At 34.8% G+C, this 24,476-nt stretch overlaps 1 protein-coding gene across 1 annotated transcript; it reads right to left on the bottom strand.

Moving 5' to 3' along the window:
- Positions 1–22,800: 22,800 nt before the first annotated feature.
- On the bottom strand, positions 22,801–24,060 carry LOC106464710 (alpha-(1,3)-fucosyltransferase 9-like). Its single transcript, XM_013924866.1, has one exon. It carries the CDS (start codon positions 24,058–24,060, stop codon positions 22,801–22,803), a length of 1,260 nt encoding a protein of 419 aa, XP_013780320.1.
- Between the last annotated feature and the right edge of the window lie 416 nt (positions 24,061–24,476).

The following is a 24,476-nucleotide window of genomic DNA, read 5'->3' as shown; positions in this document are numbered from 1 at the left end:
CTACCTCTAATTTATTCTCTTGAGACTTTTTTGATGGGCCAGGCTTCCGCTCCGCAGGTCTTACAACGGTTTTATAGATCTTTCCTTTCACCCTTGCGCTGATCTTATTGTCGCATAGCACTCCCGACGCATTTTTCTAATTTCTCCATCCCGACTGGATTCTATGGCTTATTTCAGAGTCGAGTGTACCGTTTGATGCCACATAGGACCCAAGATACTTATAGGTGTTTACCCCTTTTAAGTTTATCGTTAAGTAAAGTAACATCCCCCATTTTCTCTTCTCCATTAAAAACCATATACTCCGTCTTCTCTCTACTGACCTTAAGTCCTCTGTCCTCCACCGCTCTCCTCCATCTCTCCAATTTCTGCTCAACTCCCTCCCTGGTGGTATCTATGAGGACTATGTCATCTGCAAATAACATGTCCCAAGGTGCCGGTTCGATGATCCCTTGGCCCAGCACATCCATTATAATTTGTCACATTATAATAAAGGCCGGTAAATTCTTAAACTCAAAAACTCAATGAAAATTTGACGTCACACCTCTAGCTTTTAATGTCAGACATACTGTTTTACATATACCGTTCTCTAAGCCCAAAAAGTGCATTATTATTTTCTACAAATAAAGTTTCTCCTGGTGTATTTTAAACAGGAACGTCATCAAATTCTGTGTGTATAAAACATCACTTACTGCTGGGTCCTGGAGTTAAGTAGTTAAGAAAAACTACCACGATTAAACTTTTTTAGTTAATTTATTAATTTTGATTTTTTATTTATTTAAAAAAACGAATCCCACGAACTGGTGTTTTAGATTTTGTTTGTTTGTTTGTTATTAAGCACAACATAGTATCTCTGATCTTCCTACCCAGATTATCGAAACCATATTTTTAGCGTTATAAGTCCTCAGACTTACCGCTGAGCTAGAGGGGGTTAATGTATTAAATTTTGCTATTTATCGCATATTATATATTTCATTATATAATACAGCTTGTATCCATTAGCTAAGATACATTAGTAGCTGACAGAACTATTAACTGCTGTACTGATCATTGTTCATAGTAGATTAACTAGTATTTGAGTTCATTTATGCATCAAAGGATATATCTTTAAGCAAGTTCCAATAGCACACATTTTTTAACTTATTTCTTAAATAGAACATTCCTGTGGGAATTATAACCTTGGTTTCTGGTAACTTGTTCAATATAAGCTACTTATAGTAAATTCTGTAACTTTTCAATATTGAACTATTCTAACTAATTCAATTAGATGTATTATAGTTTAATTTATCGAATTAATATTTTATTGTTTTTACATGTATATACATACACATTCTCTTTTTTTCAAGTTTTTGGAAACATTTTAACAAAACAGTGTTTTTTAACGATTTACACTAACATTTTTGCAAATGTTAATTTGAAATAATTATTACTAGTGAAATAAGTTTTATATTTGATATAATTAGATTGTATCAAAGATATCATTTTATTTTACTTAATTAGTTTTATTAGTCTCACGAGATGGCGGTAGTAAAATGCTAGACTCACTGTGTTCTAGCGTTCATCGTCAAAACCAAACCAATTTCGATAAAACTTGATAGCGCAAACACACGCACGTCATCTTAAAAAAGTGTATTCGTTTTTTCAATTACAAATTACTTTATAGGACAATTAAAAATCTATATAGAAGGTCTTTATAGTTTTATTTGTTTTAGAGCATGGAAAATAATGAATCCCACGAACTGGTGTTTTAGCTTTTGTTTGATTGTTATTAAGCGCAAAGCTTCACAACGTCGAGGAATCGAGCCCCGGGTTTTAGTGTTGTAAGTCCGTAGACTTACCTCTGTCCCACCTGAGGACTAGCGATATGGGCTACATGTTTTTAGAGATACACCTGAGGACTAGCGTAATGGGCTACATGTTTTTACACATACATTTGCTGAGTTACCAACAGAACAGCTTTCGTGTGGGCGATCAACATTTAATATCTAGATGTATACGATATATCACACAAGATCATAATGGGTGCAACCTCATTCATATCAATGTTATAAAAATATCGTATATTACACTTTTCATTTAGGAATCCTTCAATAACAAATGTACTTAAAAATTATAGGCGGTAAAAACAAAAAGCTTTTATGAAATAATCCACACTGACGAGAGAAAGGTTTGGTTGCTTAAAATATGTGAACGTTCAATGTAATAATAAAACATACGGCGAACTGTAGAACTACAATGATGTCCTGTGGCGGAATGTCTGAGGGCTAACAACGTTAGACAACGCCTTTCGATACCCGTGGTGGGCAGAGCACAGGTAGCCCATTGTGTAGCTTTGTGCTTAATTACAAACCAACCAGCCAACTACAAAATAAAAAATTCATTTTCAACACTGCTTTTTCTGGTTCCTCGTTGTTTAGCGCAAAGCTACAGTATGGGCTTTCTGTGCTGTGCCTGGCCAGGTGGTTAAGGTGCTCGATCGCAATCTGCTCTTTCACCAAACATGCTCGCCCTTTCAGACGAGGGGATGTTGTAACATGCGGTCAATCCCACTAACCGTTGGTAAAGAGTAGCCCAAAAGTTGGCGGTGGGTGGTGTTGACGAGCTGCCTTCTCTCTTCAAAATTAGGGACATCTAGAGTAGATAGCACTCCGGTAGGTTTGCGCTAAATTCAAACAAACGCAATGTTGTATATTTTAAATATTACATCATCCACTAGCTAACCATTCTAAACTATATCTGTCATATAATTTTTACGCCCGATTGTAATACAGTTCTTTATCTCTGTGACATAACAAATCTATACCATGAAAAAAAAAAACATGGGTAGATTCGTAATTCAAATATCAGCAACCGTTTCGATTTAAATACACACGCAGACGTTAAATAATTAACGGTTACATCCTGTGTGAGAACTGTATATACTAAATCAGTGAAAAAAATTTGCATGCTAAATTAAAGCATAAAATTGCGTTAACGTTAATTTTGTATAATAATTATGCTTCCAATTATTCCCGCTAAAATGTCATATAATAAACGTGGTATTTAGCCTGTTCAAACAATGTTTAATATTCTACATTGCAAGTGGGTAATGTGACGGCCAATTCCATTATATATTCGTTGGTGAAAGAGAAACCCAGGAGTTGGCGGTGGGTGGTATTGACTAGCTACCTTCCCTCTAGTCTACCACTTCTAAATTAGGAACGGCTAGCGCAGATAGCCATCGTGTAGCTTTGCACGAAATTCATAACAAACCAAACTGTACCGTGCCCACCACGAGTGCTGAAACCGGTTTTTAGTGGTGTGAGCCCTCAGACTTATTGCTGAGCCAATGAGAGGCTTCACGCAGGGCAGGGCAGTGCAGCAGCACGTCTGCAGTTATCAAACATTATCTCTCACTAACTATAACATGTGAAAAATAGTTTAACATCATTAAAGCAGTACTTTTGTTCTATAAGATACTGATAAAAGAGAAATAATAACGTAACCCGCTACCCCGCAGTCCAAGGCTATCGAGTTGTTAGTTCGATTTTAGTTAATGAAACTGTTTTTAGTAGTATGATAAGAAGTTCGAGATACATTCACTTGTCTTCAATTTGTAGCGACATCTAGTGTTAGTAGAAGTCTTTAGGTGAAGTGTTTATTGTTGACAAACTTTGATAACAATAACAATGTCAGTATATGAACTTTCTGAAAATGTTTTTTTTATTTAAATAGATATTTGAATATGAATTTAATGACAAAGTCAATACTCTGAAACAGCGACTACGGCTGTAAAGAACGTGATTTGTACACCTAGTTATATTTGTACGTTTGTTCCAGAATTTCGTGCAAAGCTATCTGCGCCTAGACGTCCCTAATTTTGAACTGAAAGACTGGAGGGAAGGCACCTAAACAACAGCATCCACCGAGAACTCTTGGGCTATTATTGTGTGATAGAATAACGGGATTTGACCGTCACTCTTATAATGCACCCACAGCCCCAAAGTGTGTGCGTGCTCTTGTGGAAACGGATTGTGAAATTTAATTCTTCGAATTTATAGTTTGCGCATCTTAGTCACTAAGCTACCTATGCCCAGCATTGGTAGCCTAATGAGCGTTATAGAATCAATACGTACTTCAATGCTTAGAAATTTAGCTAAAATACAAAGCCTTAAAAAGATGATATAAATTTGTAATTAAAAAACAAACATGTACTGAGCTGCGTTAAAACGGGGTCGGGCGTGTCTTAACACGATTAGCGTGACAAAACCGTAAATTCGAAAATTCATAGTTTACGAACTGTTGCTACAAAAACACGTCTCGCACTTGCGGACCGCAAATGCACTGTAGCAATGGTTCTCAAACTGATGGGCGTGGAATGTGTCCGGAAAGGGGGAGTGGGATATATGCAAAATTGAGCTTTCAGAGTTTGTGTTTCGCAGTTTTAATGGGCATTTTTTACAGTTACATATAAGGGAAGCAACTTTTCATGTCCTAAGATAACCTTTCATTAATCATCAAATTACGTAATTCGATCGGCACTTCTGCTAGTTTATATATATATATATATATAAATTGTTTCAAAAGTTACGGCGTAAGAACCTTCGGAACATAGCAGCATTGACCACAGTTATTTTATAAAATTATGTTTGTGTACAACTATATATTAACGACTTTTAGGGAAAGACTTTTATTAAAATAATAGGAAATAATATATATATATATATAAATACGGAATTTTAAGCAACTTTTGTTTTGTTTTTAATTTGTGTTATAAAAGCTTTGGGTGTGAATACGTTGTTAACATCTGTACAGTTTGAAAGCTAGAACCCCACAGAATGTAACACACAATAGAACACCGGATATCCTGTGAGTTTCAGCGTTTCACCAACATTTGTGGCAATTCAAAATATGCGTACACGGAAACAGGCTTAGAATTAATGAAGTGTTTAAAATATATCCCAACATGTCCTGTTTCGAAAACAGTGATAGAGAGGATGAAACAGCTATTAGAGCACGTGCTCACACAAATAGTAAATGCCCTTTGAAAAATAATAACTTGGAAAATAATTCGTGAAATAAACTAAAAAAGCCACCAAAAAGGCTTTTCATCAAGTTCCAGTTATCAGATATCATATAATCGGTAGACTCTATATGTAGGAATGGTCTAGGTACTCAATGGGCGTAATACAAATATGCACACTAAAACATTGACAGAGAGTTTTACTTTAAAAGATGATTGCCACTCACTTTCATTTGTTTCTCTACCCAACAAGGCAAGAAACCATCGCTAAGATACCAAACCAGAAAGTGACCAACCCATCAAATTTTTCATCTTTCTTCTTGTGTCAGTCGAGATAACTTTACAACTACTTTATCACTAACGTCAGTTTAAATATGGATGACCATGTCAAAGAACGAAACATTAACAGAGCGATATGATTCTAAACTGTTTATTTCAGACTTTTTGAGCAAAGTTTCATAAGGATTATCTGCACATAGCCGTCCCTAATTTCGAACTGGTAGACTAGAGAAGTGGGTCTCAAAATTTGGCCTGCTAGCCATTGGTGGTCCAAAATGCAATCACTGACGCGCAACGTCACAGCCAAGGCCATACAGAAGAATAGAACAGGGTGGGGTGGAACAGGTAGGTGGTGCGCGGGGTCTGCCAAAGTGGTTCGAGGACGAAAAAGTTTGAGAACCACTGGATTTGAAGGAAGGCAGCTAGTCAACACGGTTCTCGGCCTAATTTTGTGGGTACTCTTGATAAACACAATTCTAGTATTTGACCCTTACTCTTACAGTGTAATGACGGCCCCAAATTGTACGGCGCGTTTTTTGCAGCAACGAGCCACAAATCACGTATAATTTGATTTCAAAGTCTGTAAACGCCAACCACTGGCCAAGCTCGCCCGAAGTTAAATTAAGTTTGTGAGACAGTTAGAGACGGGTCTTTTTTGTTTCATTATATGCTGATGTCGATTGAGTTAGAAAATATTTTTTCATCAAAATTGATCAAAACATAAAGATTTAGTGTCGTATTTACAGGGTTACCTTACTTTCTATTAGTACAACGTTAGCTTGTTTGTTCGTTGAGTTTCACGCAAAGTAACTCAAGGGCTATCTGCGCTAACTGTCCATATTTTTATATGATAGACTAGAGGGAATGAAGCTGGTCAACATCATCCACGGCCAGTTCTTGGGCTACTCTTTAACCAACGAATAATGGGATTGACTATCACATTATAACGCCTCCACGAATAAAAGGACAAATATGTTCGATGACACTACACCGCAACGTTAATGTTAAGGAATATAACCATCTGTAAGGAAGTTCTCGAAACATTAGCTGTCTTTGATTATTTTTTAAATAAGATAATTTGATATTTTTTGCTGCTTAGGTGCAATTCATTATTACTCTTAATTTATAACTAGCAGAGACCCGCAAAACATTTCCGGCCAAATTAGTATCTTTATCGTAACAGTACTTCTTTAAATATAACTAGCACAATACAAACGAATTGTAATCGTAGACAACGAAATGTGTAAATCCACTTGTATATAGGCCATACTTTATAAAACTTTAACTCATGTCAGGCCTGAGTTCGATAAAGAGATAAATTAACACTGTATCCTGTGTTACTTTTTTTTTTTTACTTTAGTTTAGCTAGGACTAAACTTTACTGTACTTAATACTATCGATAAATAAACTTATAATGTTATTCTACGACCTAACGTCAAACCTTTTTTAAAACTTTGATAAGTTTTTGATATTCTGTTGTACAAAATGGTTAGTAAAGTATATTTACATTTCCTCTTTTGTTTTTACTTTTTGTTTCATACAGCAATTGTAGCGACTTGATCACTGAACATTGCAGCTCTCTGCCGCAGGCAGACTGTTTTGTCGTCGAGTGAATAATGCGCATGCGCGGTTTTTCTTGTGGAACATTCTAACTACGCATGCTTATGCAGCAGGTTCTCGGTCAGAAAGAGTAACGGTCGTACATACAAACAAGCAGAATAATAGTATAGATATACTTCCATTCACTATACACGTTCCTATTTTAACCTAAAAAGAGTAGCCAATAATTTCATTCAGTATATTAGTGATTGTGTAAAATAATCTTACAAATAATGTCAAATATTACAAAGAATAAAGTCAAAACTAAAATACCTGTCGACACACATTATTAAACATTGTGATCTTCCACAAGCGGACCCTCTAGTGGCACAGCGGCATGTCTGCGGACTTACAATGCTAGAATCCGGGTTTCGATACCAGTGGTGGGCAGAGAACAGATAGCCCATTATGTAGTTTTGTGCTTAACTATAAACAAACGAACTTGCATTTCGGAACGTTAGTCGCTGGGTCATTTCCGGTCCATGAAACAGAGAGGATTATACTTCAACTTTATAAAATACTTGAATTATTAAATTAATGGAGAAGATAAACTTCGACTAGATTATTTGTTTATGAATATTGTTGTGATTTATATATTTTTAAAACAGTTAAATTAGGTAATTTACAAACTGAATCTTTGTGCTTTGTGCTTAATTACAAACAAAAAAATCCACAAGTGGACCTGTAAGGTATTCAACTGCGCGATACAGCGTAAACGATTGAACGCGAACTCGAGCGCAACTTAATTAATAACTGCCTTACCAAGAAGAATGGTAATGCCAGTGCTCACTTCTCTTGATGTTCAGAGAATACGCGTCTTTCTCTCTTTGTACAAAACTATTTTATATTTTCGAATTTGAAAGACAGTAAACCATAGTAATCAACATAAAGTGTTTTTCAAGCACGTTTGCAAACAATCGATTTTTTAAAATTTTTACTCAAAGATACAATTGAGAATAAAAAGGTCAAAGAAGCCTTAAATATAGGTTTTAATGGACTGCGTCTGTCTAGGACGTTTTGGACGACGTTTCGAGTTGCTAGCGCAAACCTTCATGAAGTCTGAACAACCTGAACAATTTGACCTGTTAAAAATCTGCGCTAGCAGCGCAAAAAAACAAACAAAAATTTGTTTTCTACTATATATATTCAAACAAATATGAAGACATATTTCGTAGTTTCTGTAGTCTTTTACAGTAAAAAAAAAACGCAAGTGACATTCGTTTTGTTGACATTCGTCGCCATAGCTACTTGAACAATCTAAATTTTGCGATTTTGTGTTCTATCATATATTCAAACAAATATGAAGACATATTTAGTACCTTCTGTAGACTTTTACAGTACAAAAAACGTAAGTAACATACGTTTTGTTTAGACTGCTTATCGTTTTGTTGACATTCGTCGCCATGGCTACTTGAACAATTTAAATTTTGCGATGGACGCAGTTTCTTCACTGTGATGGATTGCCTAAAGCTAAGCAGTTAAACGAGCTTCGCAAGTGCTGCAGAATAGTGCTTGAGCCTAATTTTAATGGATAAAGTAAGAAGTAACATCAGCGTATATCTGCGCATGAGCAAAATATACACTGCATTTATTACCATTTTAAAAAAACGACCACACTGCTTGTGTTGTACCTCAGAAGCGGTTTTCGAAACGTAATGAGTGAAAATGTGGCAGTGGTTATAATTACCGCTCACTCAGGATTTACATTGGTGAGTGAACCGAAATGTAGATTAGAGTTTCGTGGTTTGCGTCCCGTTACTGCCAAAACACACATCGCGTTTCGCACTTTATGGCCCTTCCTGCGTTATAAGCGTGACGATCAAATCTTACTATTCAGTCTGACAAGCGTTGGCAGAGGGTAGGTTTCCCTAGTACCTTCCCTCTAGTCTATCTCTTCAAAATTAGGGAGAGCTAGCGCAGATGGCTCTTCTATAAATTTACGCGAAATTCAACAAACAAACAACCCTTGACCAGTATACAATGTACACAGTTTCAATCCAAATATGAAATATACTTTGTCGTAAACTGTGTAATTGAAGAAACAATTCAAACCACATGCTATTCTTGTTTAGTACTTATATTTTGCTAACTGCCCAACAAGAACTGATAAGTGGTACTCCGAAATAATATGAAAAGTAGTTATATGTGAAACACTTACTACCAAAAAGAGCGATTGCAAAACAACTTCAACGTCTTAATAACACAGGCCTGCGAATTTAAACTTCGTAAAAGTTGTTCTGATTTTAACAACAAGGTCTTCCAGATTTACGCAGATTTCGAAAATAATATTATTTTTTTTATATCACGTAAGGATTTTTTTTTATAAATCGGGAAGAAAAACTTAAATCAAATTATTATTTCGTTTATCACAATGAACATTTTTTATTATCATATTTGTTATGTTTGGGTTCTAGAACGATCGATAAGACTCGCGTCGCGATCTATCTTGAGAAATCTATAGTCACTGGTTGTCAACATTTTAAGCATAACAAAATGTGACCTGATTTTAATGAAAATGATTCGCTTATGTAAAATTACATATGACGTTTTGTGAAAAATCTGTACGTGATGGAGAAAAATGGACATTATTTTCGGATTTAGCGTTCAGGAATTACTGTAGAACATGTAAAACTTTCGAGACAACAAAACTATCGCAGGCCTCTGTAATTGAATATCTATAGCCCAGTACTTTTCTACCTCAAATAATGTCATTGAGTCTACGCGCTTACTTATAACACTAAATTCTGAGGATCGATTCCCTGCGTTAGACACAGCAGATAGTCCAATGTGGTTTGGCTCTAAAATTACAAAGAAACAAATGCCTTAGTAATATACATATATATGTGTGTGTGTGTGTGTGTTCAAGAAGGAACGGCAATAATTAAATGACATATTTTAGGTTTCGATTTTAAAATTATTCAAAATTAAATTTATTGTCCAAATGTAAAGGTTTTAGAAAGAACTTGATTCTCCTACCACAAATATTGAAGTGTATCGTCTACTAGGAATATCTATGCAAAGTGTTACATCATGTAACTTTTAATTTACCAAGTGCTGGTTTACTCAACAATATGGATGTTGCTAGTTATTTGTGAAATACTGATTTATGCTTACTGATGGCAACAGTTACGAATTTGCTTTCATTATATAGGAGTTAGAGTGTAACGTTAGGAAAACAGTTGAAACTCGTAACAAAGCCAAGATTTTTTGTTTGTTTTTGTTAAGTACAAAACTACACAAGGTGCTATCTGTGCTGTGCCCACCACGAGTACCGAAACCCGGTTTTTAGCGTTATAAGCCTTCAGACTTACGGGTGAGGGGCTCGAAGTCTTAGACTTTGCTATATATTCATGATGATTAAAGAAGTCGAAACGTTGTTATTTGTTTTGTGTTTTAAATAACAGTTTTTAGTACCCATATCAGCAGTCTCTACTATATAGATTCAAACTGATGTACCCGTCCTTTGTCTCGGTTATGAACTTAAAAAATGTGGAGGTAGATGCTATGATAAATAACACCAACATCCTACCTTTCACACAATTTATTTATAACATATTATTACAGTGTTCATTTTGACCTCACCCAAAGTTTTGCATAAAGTTTAAGAACTCAATATGTATATACTTAAAACATGGTATACACTGTGCGATGGTCAGGGTTACTTTGTATTAAGAGGAAGCGGACAAAGCAGTGGCGATAGTAGTGCTTTCTGTTAACTGCTTTCAACACCCAACTCTTAATGTCCTTCCTCTGTGTTTCGTGCTATTAATTGATAGACGGTCATTGGCTGGCCGCAGAAGTGTCTTACGGGACGAAGTTGAAACGTCGCTGGTCAAAATAAGAAGTGGGTATGACCCAAGAAACGGGACTTTATATCAACATTATGGTGGTTGCAGGAGTAGAAACTTCAGCTGAGTTTATGTATTATTACAATAGAAACGGCCGTTTTTGTTTCTCATTGTGTTCCTCCATATAGAGTGCTAGCGCACTTTCCGAGATAAATAAGACGTTTGTGTGCCTCCCCCACTCTTTGCCTTATAGAAAATTAAATATTTTTTTGTGTAAGGATGTGATGCCATCTATGTAGGCAGTTAACGTTAACTTACGTCAAAGATTATAAATAATAAATAACAGCAATAATGGGGGATGGAGATTGTTGTTAGCTCCCATTAACATGTCACTTGTTCCACACTATCATCCTTTAAAGTTTGGTTGACGTTGGCTCAGAAGTAGTCAGATAATGGAAAAACAGACAGACAGATTTTGTGCTTTATACATATATTTACTTTGCTATCTGGTTTTAAAGAAGGCCTTATAAGCACGATTTGCATATGTTAATACAGTGGTGTCGCTGCGGATTTTGCACAGTTGACATGTTTATTACTTTTATATTTGCCTTACAGCGAATTCCCAACCACCTAACAGTGTAACGTGGTACAGATAGATTTATTGCTAGAGGAATATGTGATATTTTTATTGTAAGATCGATAAGCAATGTAGAGTCTAGAAAACAACATGTTAAAGGTAACCTTTAATGTTTTCTGTGTAAGTAGAAACTCCATATAAGAGCGTTTAAAAATATATTATTTTGTTGTAGTTTTTCTTTCTATGTTTTTTTTTTTCACCATCATTTATTGCCATGCAGTTACACAAATATTTCAACACCGGCAGTGTGAAATAGAAACATATTATCTTTCAGAAGCACTTCTCGTATTACAATTTGAATTGCGAGTATAATTTTGATTGGAATAACCTTAACAGTGTTATGAAATATATAGATCTTGGTATTCTGATTGATCAGTCTCTTAAGCCATCCAAGCAATACTTACATAAAACTGGTGCCCTGTTGAAACAGTATATTATTGACTATAATAAAGTAGGTGTAGCACAATTGTATCGTTTCAACAAATAATCAAGCTTTATTGCTCAATAAATTTGTGATTCACTTTTTGGTTGGGTAAATAGGATTTTAGGTCATATCTACAGAAATATGCAACACAGATCCAAAGAGGCTGTAATTTTATTGTATAGGTCAAATATGGAGTAATGTGTTCAAGTCTTGGGCTCCTTACCCCAGAAAGAGCATTGAAGCGTAGTAAATGGTTGAGATGAGGGCTACCAGAATGATTCCTAGGATGGAACGGTTATCACATGAAGATAGGTTAAGATCTTTGAACTCGTTTTTTTTCTGAAAAAAGAAGAGTTAGAGAGGATCTGATTGAGGTGTTTAAGATTATAAAGAAAATTGGTAGTGTTGGTTCGTCATCTTGTTTGGTATTTAATGGTGAGAATGGTCAGACTTGAGACACAAATATAAAAATTTGGTAGTTAAAAAGAAGAGTTAGAAGGGATCTGATTGAGGTGATTAAGATTATAAAGGTAATTGGTAGTGTTGGTTCATCATCTTGTTTCGTGCTTAGTAGTGAGAATGGTCAGACTCGGGACACAAATATAAAAATTTGGTAGTTAAGAATCATCATCAGTTAAGACAACTATATTCTTCTAACAGGGAAGTTGGCCTCTGTAATGGGTTGCTCTCACATGTGGTGGGTGCAGTTAATTTAAGAGAGTTTGGGGGAAAGATTGATAAATATTTGAATGATAATGTTAGCTTAGAAGGTTTTACTTTGATTTTAAGAATTTAATATAGTGGAAGGGATGGGATAGGTGGACCAATATGTCCCTTATTTTCCTTGAATTATATGTATATAAATTATTTATTGATAATCATAAAATATTTTGAACTTTCAATTTTACTCGTTCTGTATGCATTTACGTGTTACAAGTGTGATCGACACGTATACTCACAGGGATTGTGATTATATATAACATTATTATTCTCGTTTCACTTTGGAAATTTTCTTGATAACCTTGTTCCAGAACTTGTGGATAAGGAATCAGTTACTAGAATTTATACAACCAGAACTTAAAGAATTATATTGAAAAAAACACGAATTTTACTGTTTAGCGCTTTTACATTGTCAACCTTTCTTGCATCATATGATTGAAATGGAGTTCCTTACTTCCTTAAAACTGATACCCTGTTAAAACAGTGCATCATTGATTGTAATAAAATGGGTGTAGCATGATTGTACCGTTTCAATAAATCATCAAGTTTTATTTCTCAACAAATTTGTGATTCACTTATAAACTCCAAATACAAACTTGGTACAAACCTACTACGTAAATTACTAAATAAATATCATAATATTTTCTCCAAGATTAATTTATGCACGTTATATTTTATTTATTGCTTAAGAATTAAATTTGGTACATGCTATCTTCATAACAACAGCTTCAAACCTGTTTTTGATAACCATTAATCAGAATATACGGGTGTAAGTAAAATTGTTATTGTTTCGTATTATCACTATCATTTTAGATTTGTTTTGAATTTCGAGCAAAACTATTCGAAGGCTATATGCTCTAGTCGTCTCTAATTTAGCAGTAATAGACTAGAGGAAGGCAGCTAACCAACATCACCCATCGTCAACCCCTTGGGCGACTCTTTCACCACCAATAAGTGGGATTTACCTTCACTTTATAACCCCCCCCCCCCCCATGGCTGAAAGGTCAAGCATGTTCGGTGACAGGGATTCAAATCCTTGGCCCGCAGATTGCGACTCGAACGCCCTGACCACCAGACCACCATATTAGAAAATGGGACATTTATTCACCTACATCATTCAAGATATCTTTAGAATATAATAAACAAGATTACGATACTTATGATATACAATATTGTTTATTGACAAAAAGGAGACATAGATAAACGTTTCGGAATTCTATCAGATTCCATCTTCAGTATCTAAAGTAAAATAAAATAAATTTACATGAGTCTTTGGACATTGTCAAAGTACAATTGCTAAATATAACGAAAATTAAACAAGAAAAACACAAAACAGTAATCATGGGGAGAAACTACAGCAAGAAAACACAACCCCCCCCCCCCAAAAAAAAGGTAAAATCAGTATTACGAACATATTAAAAATGTATAATTTAAATGAAGACTGCATGTTGTTCAGAGTTGGAGAGTGCTGTTTGATGTGGAGGGTTTCTTTAATCAATAATTCCAGATCAGTATTAGACTTGCAGAGGATAGAGAAATTTGATAGTATAGGTTGATGTCCTGTTTCTTCACTATGTTGGCGTATAGAGGAAACACAGGGGTAACTCAATTTTTTTTGCGTTTTGTTGGAAATTCCCATATGTTCATAGGCTCTGACTTTTAAATGGCGTTTGGTTTTGCCAATATAGAAGGCCGTACAGTCTCCACACGTGTAAAGATAAACAAGCCAAGAACAATAAGGAATGGGGAGGAGATCTCTAGTAGGGAAAAAAAATTATGCGTGATGTTGATTTAAAAACTAATCTGAAATCCACTTGAGGGTAGTAACGACCAAGTATGCGTTTAAGTTGATTTTTTAAATTTAAGCTTTGTTTGCTAGTATAGGGAAGACACGAGTATATAGTAAGTTTGGGTACAGTTGGTATCTTAATTGGATTTGTGAGTTTCTTTGTTAGGAAGGTGTTGGTAATGTTTTATAATAAGTGTTGTGGATAGCAGTTACGTTTCAGGATGTCATGTAAGAACGAAATTTCAGAGTGTAGATTAAGATATGTGGAGCACAAGTTGTAAGCTCTGTTTAGTAAGAATGTAACAAGGTTTCGTTTATACGTAAACGGGATAAAGCTATCAAAGTGTGTAAGGAGACCAGTGGACGTCTTTTTTCGGTAAATTGATGTGGAAAATCCATTAGCATGACGGTTAATGAGCATTTCTAAAAAAGCTAAATTATTATTATTTTCAACCTCATATGTAAATTCAATGGCAGGATGTTGTGAGTTAAGGTATTCTAAAAATGTTGAGCATTGATCACTGTTATTAGAAAGAATAAAAGTGTCATCCACATACCTTCTGTACAGAACAGGCCTAAAGTTAACTGGGTAGGTGTCAAGCCATTTCTGTTCGTAATAAGAGAGAAATGCATTAGCTATAGTTGGACCTAGTGGGGGAGCCCATCGCAACGCCATCTATTTGTTCATACAAGGTATTGAACAGGAAGTGTGAATTCTTAGTGGTAAGATCCAGCATGGTCTTAATTTGATTTTCAGAAAAGCCATTTAGAGGAATGTTATTACGTGAAAGCTCAGATATGCATATGTTAATAGTTTCATTTAAGAGAATATTTGTAAAGAGGGAGGTAACATCAAAGCTCTTTAGAATGTTTCTAGCATATAAAAAATGTAGGACATATAAATTCAGTTATACAGAATAACGTCAATGATATAATATTCGAGAGTCTGAAAAGATTACCACACAAATGACTAAAGCTATAATGATGTTTATAATAACATACGATTTACTGTAATATTACTGTCCTAACGCCCCCCTCCCCCACCGGTGGCTTAACGGTAAGTCTGAGGGCTATAGCGCTAAAAATCTGGTTTCAATACCAGTAATGAGAAAAGCACCGATAGCTCAGTTGTAGCTTTGTTTTTAAAAATAAACAAGTACTCTCCATGAAAAACTGAAATGGAAATGGGGGTATCTTTAATATATTAAATAAATTTTGGAGGGTCATTCTACAAAGAATCGTTAACTCAAGTTTTATCCAAGATCTTTTTTTTTTCTCCATATAACCTATTTTACCTATTGTTTTTATTGTTTGATCAATAAAAAAAAAATCACGTACAGTCAGAAAATAATGATTATAAAATACATTTTGCTATCGGTTTACCAGATATCCAATTTTCCCAATAATAACCAAAAACACAAAACGCGAGCTACTACTTTTGTTTATACGTATATATGATGTAAGAGGAGAACTCTATACCTATGAAGTTAATCAATGACGAATTGTAAGAATTAATAAGATAATGTTTGATATATTGGTCAGTTCTTACTGTTTTTATTTTACGGTGATGATTAAGATAATACCAAGTAAAAGTGAAAGTTTTAACCACATACCCCCAATTGTATGGTGTAATGGATAGCGTGTTGGACTGCGGATCGCAGGGCCTGGGGGTTCGAAACGTGATACTGCTGGACACATCATCATCGAGTCCTCATTTTCGTGTGTTAAAAAGTGCCAGTTATTTGGTCTAAAGAGCTGAACAGCGATCTTGTAGCGTAGTGTGCTGTTGACTGATTATATTTTCTTTAGACAGTAATTCAAAGTTAGGGACGACTATACCTGAACTCTAGTGGCCTTTGACTTAACCATTTAGCCTGTACGCATACAGCTCCGTTCAGGTTGAAATTCTCAGTTACAGCTGACTTATTGGAAATAACAATTTAGTAAATACATAATATATATATATATATATAGTTTGTGTGTACATTGTATATATTGATGTATGTTATAATTTTTGGTATATTGAAAAAATAGTAGTATACATGTTTTTGTTTTGTTTATTATCTATTTCCCAGCACAAATCGTAGAACAGCTCACACTACAATACTGTATGTCATAAGAAACCAGATGTTAAATATTATCTTACAGACGTATTCGTGAAGTATACATTTAAATAGAAATACAGCGGCTAACATTCTTATTCAGGTACCACAGATTTTGGTATTTCATAATACCAGAAATTATCCAGGGATCACTTTACCGTGCTGTTTTCTTTGATCCGAGTAGACGTTAAGGTGTTTCTATCATATCAAAGTGGACCACCTGCACGCTATGGTCATGCTATTTCATCCTTATTCTTCACCGAGAATTCTCAGAACTCTTAAAGTTACATTTTTTTGAGCAACTGGTATGCCATCGTGATCACATCCACACTTGTTACACTTTTAACACCTCGGACATTCTGATACTTTATAATTGTAGGTTACCTTTGACTCTGACCTCGTTTCCATCTCGACAAGAAAAAACACTTAGCTTGTACCGCCAAAGACCTACAAAAAAATCTGTACACAAACATTTTGTTTTCAAGATTTATTCAAAACAGATTGTACAATCAGTAATGAAAACATCTACACGTAGTTGAGTTTTTGCTTACCATACACAAATATTACAGTACATGCCTAAAGGTGCACACAAACATTTTTGCAGTCATAAATATACTTAAGGCCACTAAGCAAACAATAACAATATAGTATGTTGAATTACACTGAAGATGATATTATCTAAAATATTAAAGGTGTGGTAAATGAGGTTTTTAAAACATTTTTTTCTTTCTTTTTATTAAATTCGATGCCCTTCCCATTGTCCTTATTGTTCTAATCCATCTCTTCGTTTCTAAGTTATCCATCTCTGAAAGTGCGTGTACAACAGTAACATTAGTCCATGGTATCAGAATCCCCATCACTGAGTCTCTCTCAGAGGAAAACGTAAATATCATGGAACATCTCCTAGTTTCGCAGCGTCATTTACAGAAAAAAAAAAAAACTTCTCAGTTTTGAATAAGTCAGTTTTTCGGTTATTTCATTGTCATTCAGCTTCAAAACAACAACAGAATACTCAACGCTCGTCAACAAGAGGTCAACAGAAGAATAGTGCTCAACTGTCACCAGCAAAAGACCATCAAGGTTTTCTGCTGTTATTAGACTCCTTATACGGGTCTTAATGATTTTCAGTTGGGAGGATCACCTTTTTCAATATACTTGAGTAAGTGAAAATGCTAAAACAAGCTTGTAAATAAAGTTTAATTTGACGTTTAGCTTACAGTTTTCTAACAAGTAAAATGCGCATAACAGACATATTTTACTTTCGATGACGAGGAACCCACTTTGAGACTAATAATGCTTGAATGGGTAATAAAGAAAAACTTTGATATAAGTTTAACATAGCAGCAAATGTACAACGTTTCGACAAGGTTTTATCATCATGATGTCTGATGATGACAAAACCTTGTCGAAACGTTGTACATTTGCTGCTATGTTAAACTTATATTAAAGTTTTTCTTTATTACCCATTTAAGCCGTCTCCAAGAATTATTAGACATATTTTACGTTTTCAACACGTTTGGCAAGAGGCCTCTGTTGTGACTTCTTTGGTTGTTAGGCAACCGTTTGTTGTTGTGCACACGTGCTGACCTTTCATACTCATGCATAGCTTTTAAGATCATCGATTTTATGTATTAAAGGTTAATAGATGCATAGATTTACTGTAGAATAATAGTGGCGTTGCAAAAATACGACAGAATGAAACACCAAGTGAACATAGGAAACATTACACATTCCAAAAGAGGACACCGAAATATAGCGGGATTTGCCCGATGGGCCACTCAGTTATTGAAACACTACCTACACTCACATCGTCTAACACACAGTATAAAAATTGTTAGCACAAACCATGGCGTATGATAGTACAATTGGTTTGTTATTAAGCGCAAAGCTACACAATAGGCTATCCGTGATCTGCTCAACACGAGTATCGAAACCCTAGTTTTAGCGTGATAAGCACGCAGAATTAATATTGAACCACTGAGGGTGTGTGTATTTTCTTATAGCAAACCCACGTCGGGCTATCCGCTGTGTCCACCGAGGAGAATCGAACCACCGATTCTAGTGTTGTAAATCCGAAGATTTATCGCTTCCCACCAGAGGACAAACCACTGAGGGAAGGGGATGTTAAGAGCACAGAATGGAAGAAGTACACTATTAACATGATCCTTGGAGTGCGTATCAAGATCTATTGTGTAGGGGTCTTCAAGAAAAATGGAGAGAAAAGAATATAAACTAAATTACACAACTGTATTTTTAAGCGTACCAAATTGAACACGGGATAGTTTTTGCAGCAAAGTAAAATTCATTATTTTGAAGAGGCTGACTCAGTTTTGTAATGATGCAGTAAAATTACAAAAAATAAAATACCTTGTGTAAAACCATCTTCTGCGTACACGTAACATACTTTTGCGAGTGGCTTTTCTTAAACATTTACAGAAATCTATAAAAATAAAATTGGCACCAAATTGAAATACGTGCACAAACCATGCGGAAGTTTCAAAGGTTAAGAATCAGAAATTAAACACATACAGGAAAAACAAAACGATATCTAGTGTGGAAATAATGCATGCTACAAAACCTTAGGCTTTTTCAATTTGGCGATTGATATTACAAGTGATTTAGCTTTCATTGAAACACTAACACTACTTTTTAGAAAGAGGAAAAAGTAGTCTACCAATAAAGAGGGCACTGTACCGTTTCACAATCAAAGCCACAATATTAACTATAAATAGAGTACTCTTATTCTAACATTAAATGTTTATATTAACTATGATATCAATGTAAGAAACCCAATTTGTCGTTAACAAAGATATATAAGAGTATTCTAAAAATATGAGTGCGACCAGTATATTTCATTAACACCCACGAAGAACCGTTCAGCTCATTTTGTCAAAAATAGATCGTGCCTCCAAAATGTGTGGATCTTTCGAATTTCTTTCAGACATGACTGTACACTCTATACTTTCCTATTCGAAATAAGTTATAATATGATAAATATTTTCGATTCGCTTCTCTCGCTATTAATTATTGAAGTCACAAACCCTTTCAATCAAAACTTTTCTGTTATCTCAAAACAACTAACAAATTTGTTATGAGTATAGTCTATCAAACGAACCGTGTATTGTATAGGTAAAATAAAAGGTAATATAGGTAATTGAAACAATCTGTCGAGCGAATCGTGTACTATACAGGCATAATACAAGGTAATATAGATATTTCAAACAGTCTGTCGAGTGAACAGTATACTATACAGGCAAAATACAAGGCAATACAGGTATTACTAACAGTCTCGAGGGTGAACAGTGTACTATCAGGCAAAATACAAAGCAATATGGAGATTTGGAACAGTCTCTACGGCAAACCCGCGTACTACACGGACATAATACAATATTCCTACTTGTGATAGAAGCGCCACCACAACAACTATTCAATGTTGCCACCAACATAATCAGTTATTATGTCCATATCACCTCCTCAGACATCTGTCGCTGCTATTTCGTAATGCTAACCATCAGTTGAGGACTGACTGCTGGACATTGGCGATGTACTTATCTTCAGAAAGCCAAATAATCAATAAACAGCAGGAACCTTGGTGGTCGGGTGTGATGAAAACTCGGTTCTCACCAAAAACCTGTATGAATGTGAATGATGATCCACGTCCTATACTGACTCGGTATTCAGGAGTACAGATTCACCAATGTCATTTCATGTTACACATTTATCATTAAGTTGCGCTTTCAGTCGTACGAAATATAATATTGGTTGTGTGTTCCACCCCGAGTGTCATTTCCAGAAACCAATGAAGTGTAGTTTCCACAATTATTATGCTCGAATTAGCTTACTAAGAGCAACTGGCTATATTTAGTGGCCAGAGTTTACCAGTACATTTGATAGTTTTGATCTCTTTTCCTTGCCGGAAATCGACTTAAGGGCAATCGGTATTATTTACCAATCAGGCTTTACAGCAACTGCATTTTTGGTTTTGGGAAAGAAATCCTAAATACTAATTATTGATAAAAATACATATAACTTTGCAAATTTCTGTTGTAGGTCAATAACGTTGCACACACAATTCTGTCACGTTGTTTCAAAATATTAATTTAAAGAAAGAAAAGTTTTCAGTTTTCAACTAACTGCTAAAACTCAGCGTGTCTAAAGTGGTAATATATATATATATATTAACATTCTAAGCTTTGTTTTGTTAATAAAGTCTTTTGTTTTAAAAAAGTTGACTACCGAAGAGAAATTGAAAAAGGAACACAACCACTATTATACGAAACGAAAGTTTAAACTTGAGTCTGTACTTGCTTCCTCGATCACGTGCGTACTTTGACCAATGAAAACTGTGTTTTAGGGGTGATTTCTGATATCTGTTGTAAAAGTTTAGGCATTTAGTTTAAAAAATTGTATTGTAATTTATTTAACAGTAATTAAAAAAGGGCAAAAGGTGTTTCATTGCCCACTTCCAACAGCTGCAGTTTGATGAATCATACATTTTCCACGATAAATTAGCGCTCATTTCTAAGTGTATACCATGGGCGCCTGCACGAAGGGGCAAAAGAGGGCATTTGCACACCTTACTTTTCACAAATAAATTTCACGTATTATGATTTAAACTTAACATTGTAGTTAAACTAAATATTTTTAGTAATTTGTATTAAAACTGTAAATTTGAGTTTGCGTTTAAGCACACACAACACGCATTAATTTAGTCTGTAGACTTACACTGTAAAAGCTGATCTCCTACATACATTTTGCCCCCCCCCCCGTAAGTATTTCTGTGGACGCCATGGTGTATGTAGTTTAGATGTTCAAGAAATGAACCCTAAATCCTTTAGTGTAATTGTTAAAATGGCGCATAAGCAAAGTTATCGAGCATTGTACTTTACTCGCCAGGTGCCACTGTTAATTAGAGACAAATTTAATTCAACACCCATTTTGGTAACTGGGAAGATGTGGTTCGTAACGTGTCAATCACGTTGACACTGTAGTAAATCCAGTCGAGTGTTTTGTATTTGTTATCTTACCAATAAATAGTTCATTGAAACTACATCACACCATACGAAGAATTAACACCCCCCGGTGCACTCTTCTTTACAAATATACAGAATAACATTTATGCTCTTAACATATTACAATTTATGAACCAATTCATTTACACATCCCATTAAAACTTCGTCTATAAACATTTAATGTAATTATGATTTTAGAATAATTATTTTCTTAAAAACTCAGTTGTATTTTTGAATAGATACGATCTTTAATAATCTCACGTTATTCAGTTATTTTCAGATCAGTTCTTGTTACACGTTAGCGGTACGTTCACGGACTTGCAACACTAAAATCGGGGGTTCAAATCCCCTCGGTGTACAAAGCGCAAATTTTCCATTGCGCTAAAACAAAGCTTGGGTGTGGCATAACCTATTGGTTAGGGCACTTGACTCGCAGTATGCGTGTCGCGGGATCGCAACCCATCCACGAAAACGCTCCCCCCCCCTTTAGCCGTGGAAACGTTATAATATGATGGTCAATCTCACTATTCGTAGGTAAAAGAGTAGTCCAAGAGTTGGCGGCATGTGATGTTGACTAGCTGCCTTCTCTAGTTTTAAGTATTAATTTGTTTTGTAGCGTAACGATTAAATTTAAACAAGAGCAAGAACAAAAAAAAAAGACAACTGAGAAAAATCTGCACCTAAATAAGTAGACAAGTATTAGAACACTTAATCCCAGTATGTTTTCTTTTCCAACAAAGCGCAAGTCTATACACGTTATAGATACATTTAAACATCTGGGTCAAAAATACAAAAATGTACACAGCAAAAGCTTTGTTATCCGGCCTTTTCGTATTCGGAAAGCTTTTGTCACTGGAAGTTTCAATATTTCCAAATACAAATGCTCATTTTAGTTTAGTGGCTCTTGTACTGTGATTCACATTTAAAATATTGTATTTATGTTTTTATGCAGTTTACAGTTTTATTTACAACATTTATTATTAGTTAATACTTCTATTGTTATAGAACATTAAAAAGGTGCCAAAGCTTTTCCTGTAAAATATCGTAATTGAAATGCTTTCGTAAACGGTATTTTCGCCTATTTGATACACTTCAGATTTGGCAGATGTCGGACAATAAAGCTTTGTTTATATACACAGCCACACACACACACACACACACACACATATATATATGTATAAAATATATAAATTAACAGTTGTGCAACATATTTCAAAAGGTTCACATATAATTTGTTACAGTAAACAAATCCAACTTATGTGAATCTGCCATCGATCAAATCTAATTTACTTTTTTGTTCCACCAAATAAAACAAACTACATTTACAACAATATACAGTACAGAAAATGGTAACAAATACGATTCAAGTTCAATGCATTTTATGTAGAAATTCTCACGTCTTACAAAGTAGATAAATTAATACAATTTTTGAAAGTAGAAATTCGAAACACTTAAGGCAAAAACTTCTTTATCGTGGAATTCCATATTAAACATTTAGCTTCTTTCACAAACCATTCTTCGAGGTTATATCGGACAGTAGGCATCGTATCTTCGTGAAGTTTATCACACAGTTCACACATCCAACGGTGTAAATACACTTTATAATTCGTTTTCCACCGAAAGAATTCGTTATACAGAGTTCCATTAGAACCAGTCTCCTTCAATAACTTCGCGAGATCTCTGGGGTCTGGAAAATTTAACGCATTGATGAATGAATTAGCAGGAATGATATTTTCGTACTTTGCTCCACCGAATGTTATCGGAATTATATCGTAATTCAAAATATTGAAGAATTTTTCGGTTACGTAATCTTTACACATGGAATTCTCAAACGACAAATAAAACTTATATTTATTTAAGGTGTTTTTGTAGCAGTTAGATGACTGAGCTGGTACACATTTTTTTTGTCCACATTTTCCATAAATGTCCACCGAAATAAATTTTGCTAATTCACGAACATATTTTTCTCTTTTGCTTGGCGTGTGACAGTTACTAACAAACCAAACAACTTCTCTAGATTTTACTTTCAAATAATCTCGAATTTCATTTTTTTCCAAGTGTGATTTTTTGCATGTATAACCATACTTCGCTTGAATATCCGAGTCTTCTCTATACGTCATTGTCCAGTTAAATAACCCATTAATACTCTTCCATGGAAGATTGGTAAAGCTGGGCGATTCTAGTCCATACAAAATCCATCTTTGATGTGGTTTTCTAATTTTAGGTAGTACTCTCACGTTCAAATCCCGAGCATGAAACAATACAGCATCAACAGATGAAATCAGCCTTTGATCCCGAGTCACTTCACACAAGTTATTACAGCCATAGCGAACGAATGTTTCGTTACCAGGATGAAAAAAGTAGAAGTCTTCACTGTAATTGGAATTGAAATATTTTGTCCAGAGAAATATAGTTTTATAATCATTTCCCTTTTTCAAGTTTACTTCAGGAATTATAACTCTAAGGGATTGCATCACAACTTCAATTTCAGTCGAAACAGTTGGACAAACAGCGTACTTTTCCGCGTCATGATGTTGAACGTTTTTGGAGAAAAACTGTCTAGCTTCAAGCTGAACAGCATGAACAAAATTCGAGTCTTCAAAAACTCGATTGAATTTCAGTTCCACAAAACTAGACGAAAATTTGAAGAAGTGAAATATCCACAGAAACACAAAACTGCTAATTCCACATATGACAAAAAATAGCCGCATTTTAGATGTATTGAAAAATACACACATTTTTCAGCTGTAAAACATTTAAAGAATGGTTAGGTTATCGTATATTCAGCGTATAAATGAAAAACTTTTTCGGTACCGTCAACCGTTTCTTCTCTGTAATACTTTTTATCCCCCCCCCTAAAAAACAAGAAAAAACATGTTAAACTCACTTAAACACACACACACACACATACATACATACACATAGCCAATGATGACAACAATAAACTTAGCTTAAAAAAGAACAAAAGAAAGACGAAACATTTTCCTAAAGCTTCTCACACTCACCCCTTTCCAATATCGTGTCACGCCAGTTTGAGAAGCACTGGTATAAAGAGTTTTTTGAATAATATGGATTTACGTAATACTTATCTAGCAATTTATAAAATCCATTTTTTACATTTGTTTAT

Source organism: Limulus polyphemus, unplaced genomic scaffold, assembly GCF_000517525.1.
Source record: "Limulus polyphemus unplaced genomic scaffold, Limulus_polyphemus-2.1.2 Scaffold1724, whole genome shotgun sequence".
NCBI lineage: Eukaryota > Metazoa > Arthropoda > Merostomata > Xiphosura > Limulidae > Limulus > Limulus polyphemus.
The sequence above is the reverse complement of the archived record's forward strand: the minus strand, read 5'-3'. Positions and strand labels throughout refer to the sequence as shown.

Coding starts and splice junctions, on each gene's coding strand:
- LOC106464710 (XM_013924866.1), bottom strand. CDS start 24,060: ATGCGGCTATTTTTTGTCATATGTGGAATTAGCAGTTTTGTGTTTCTG.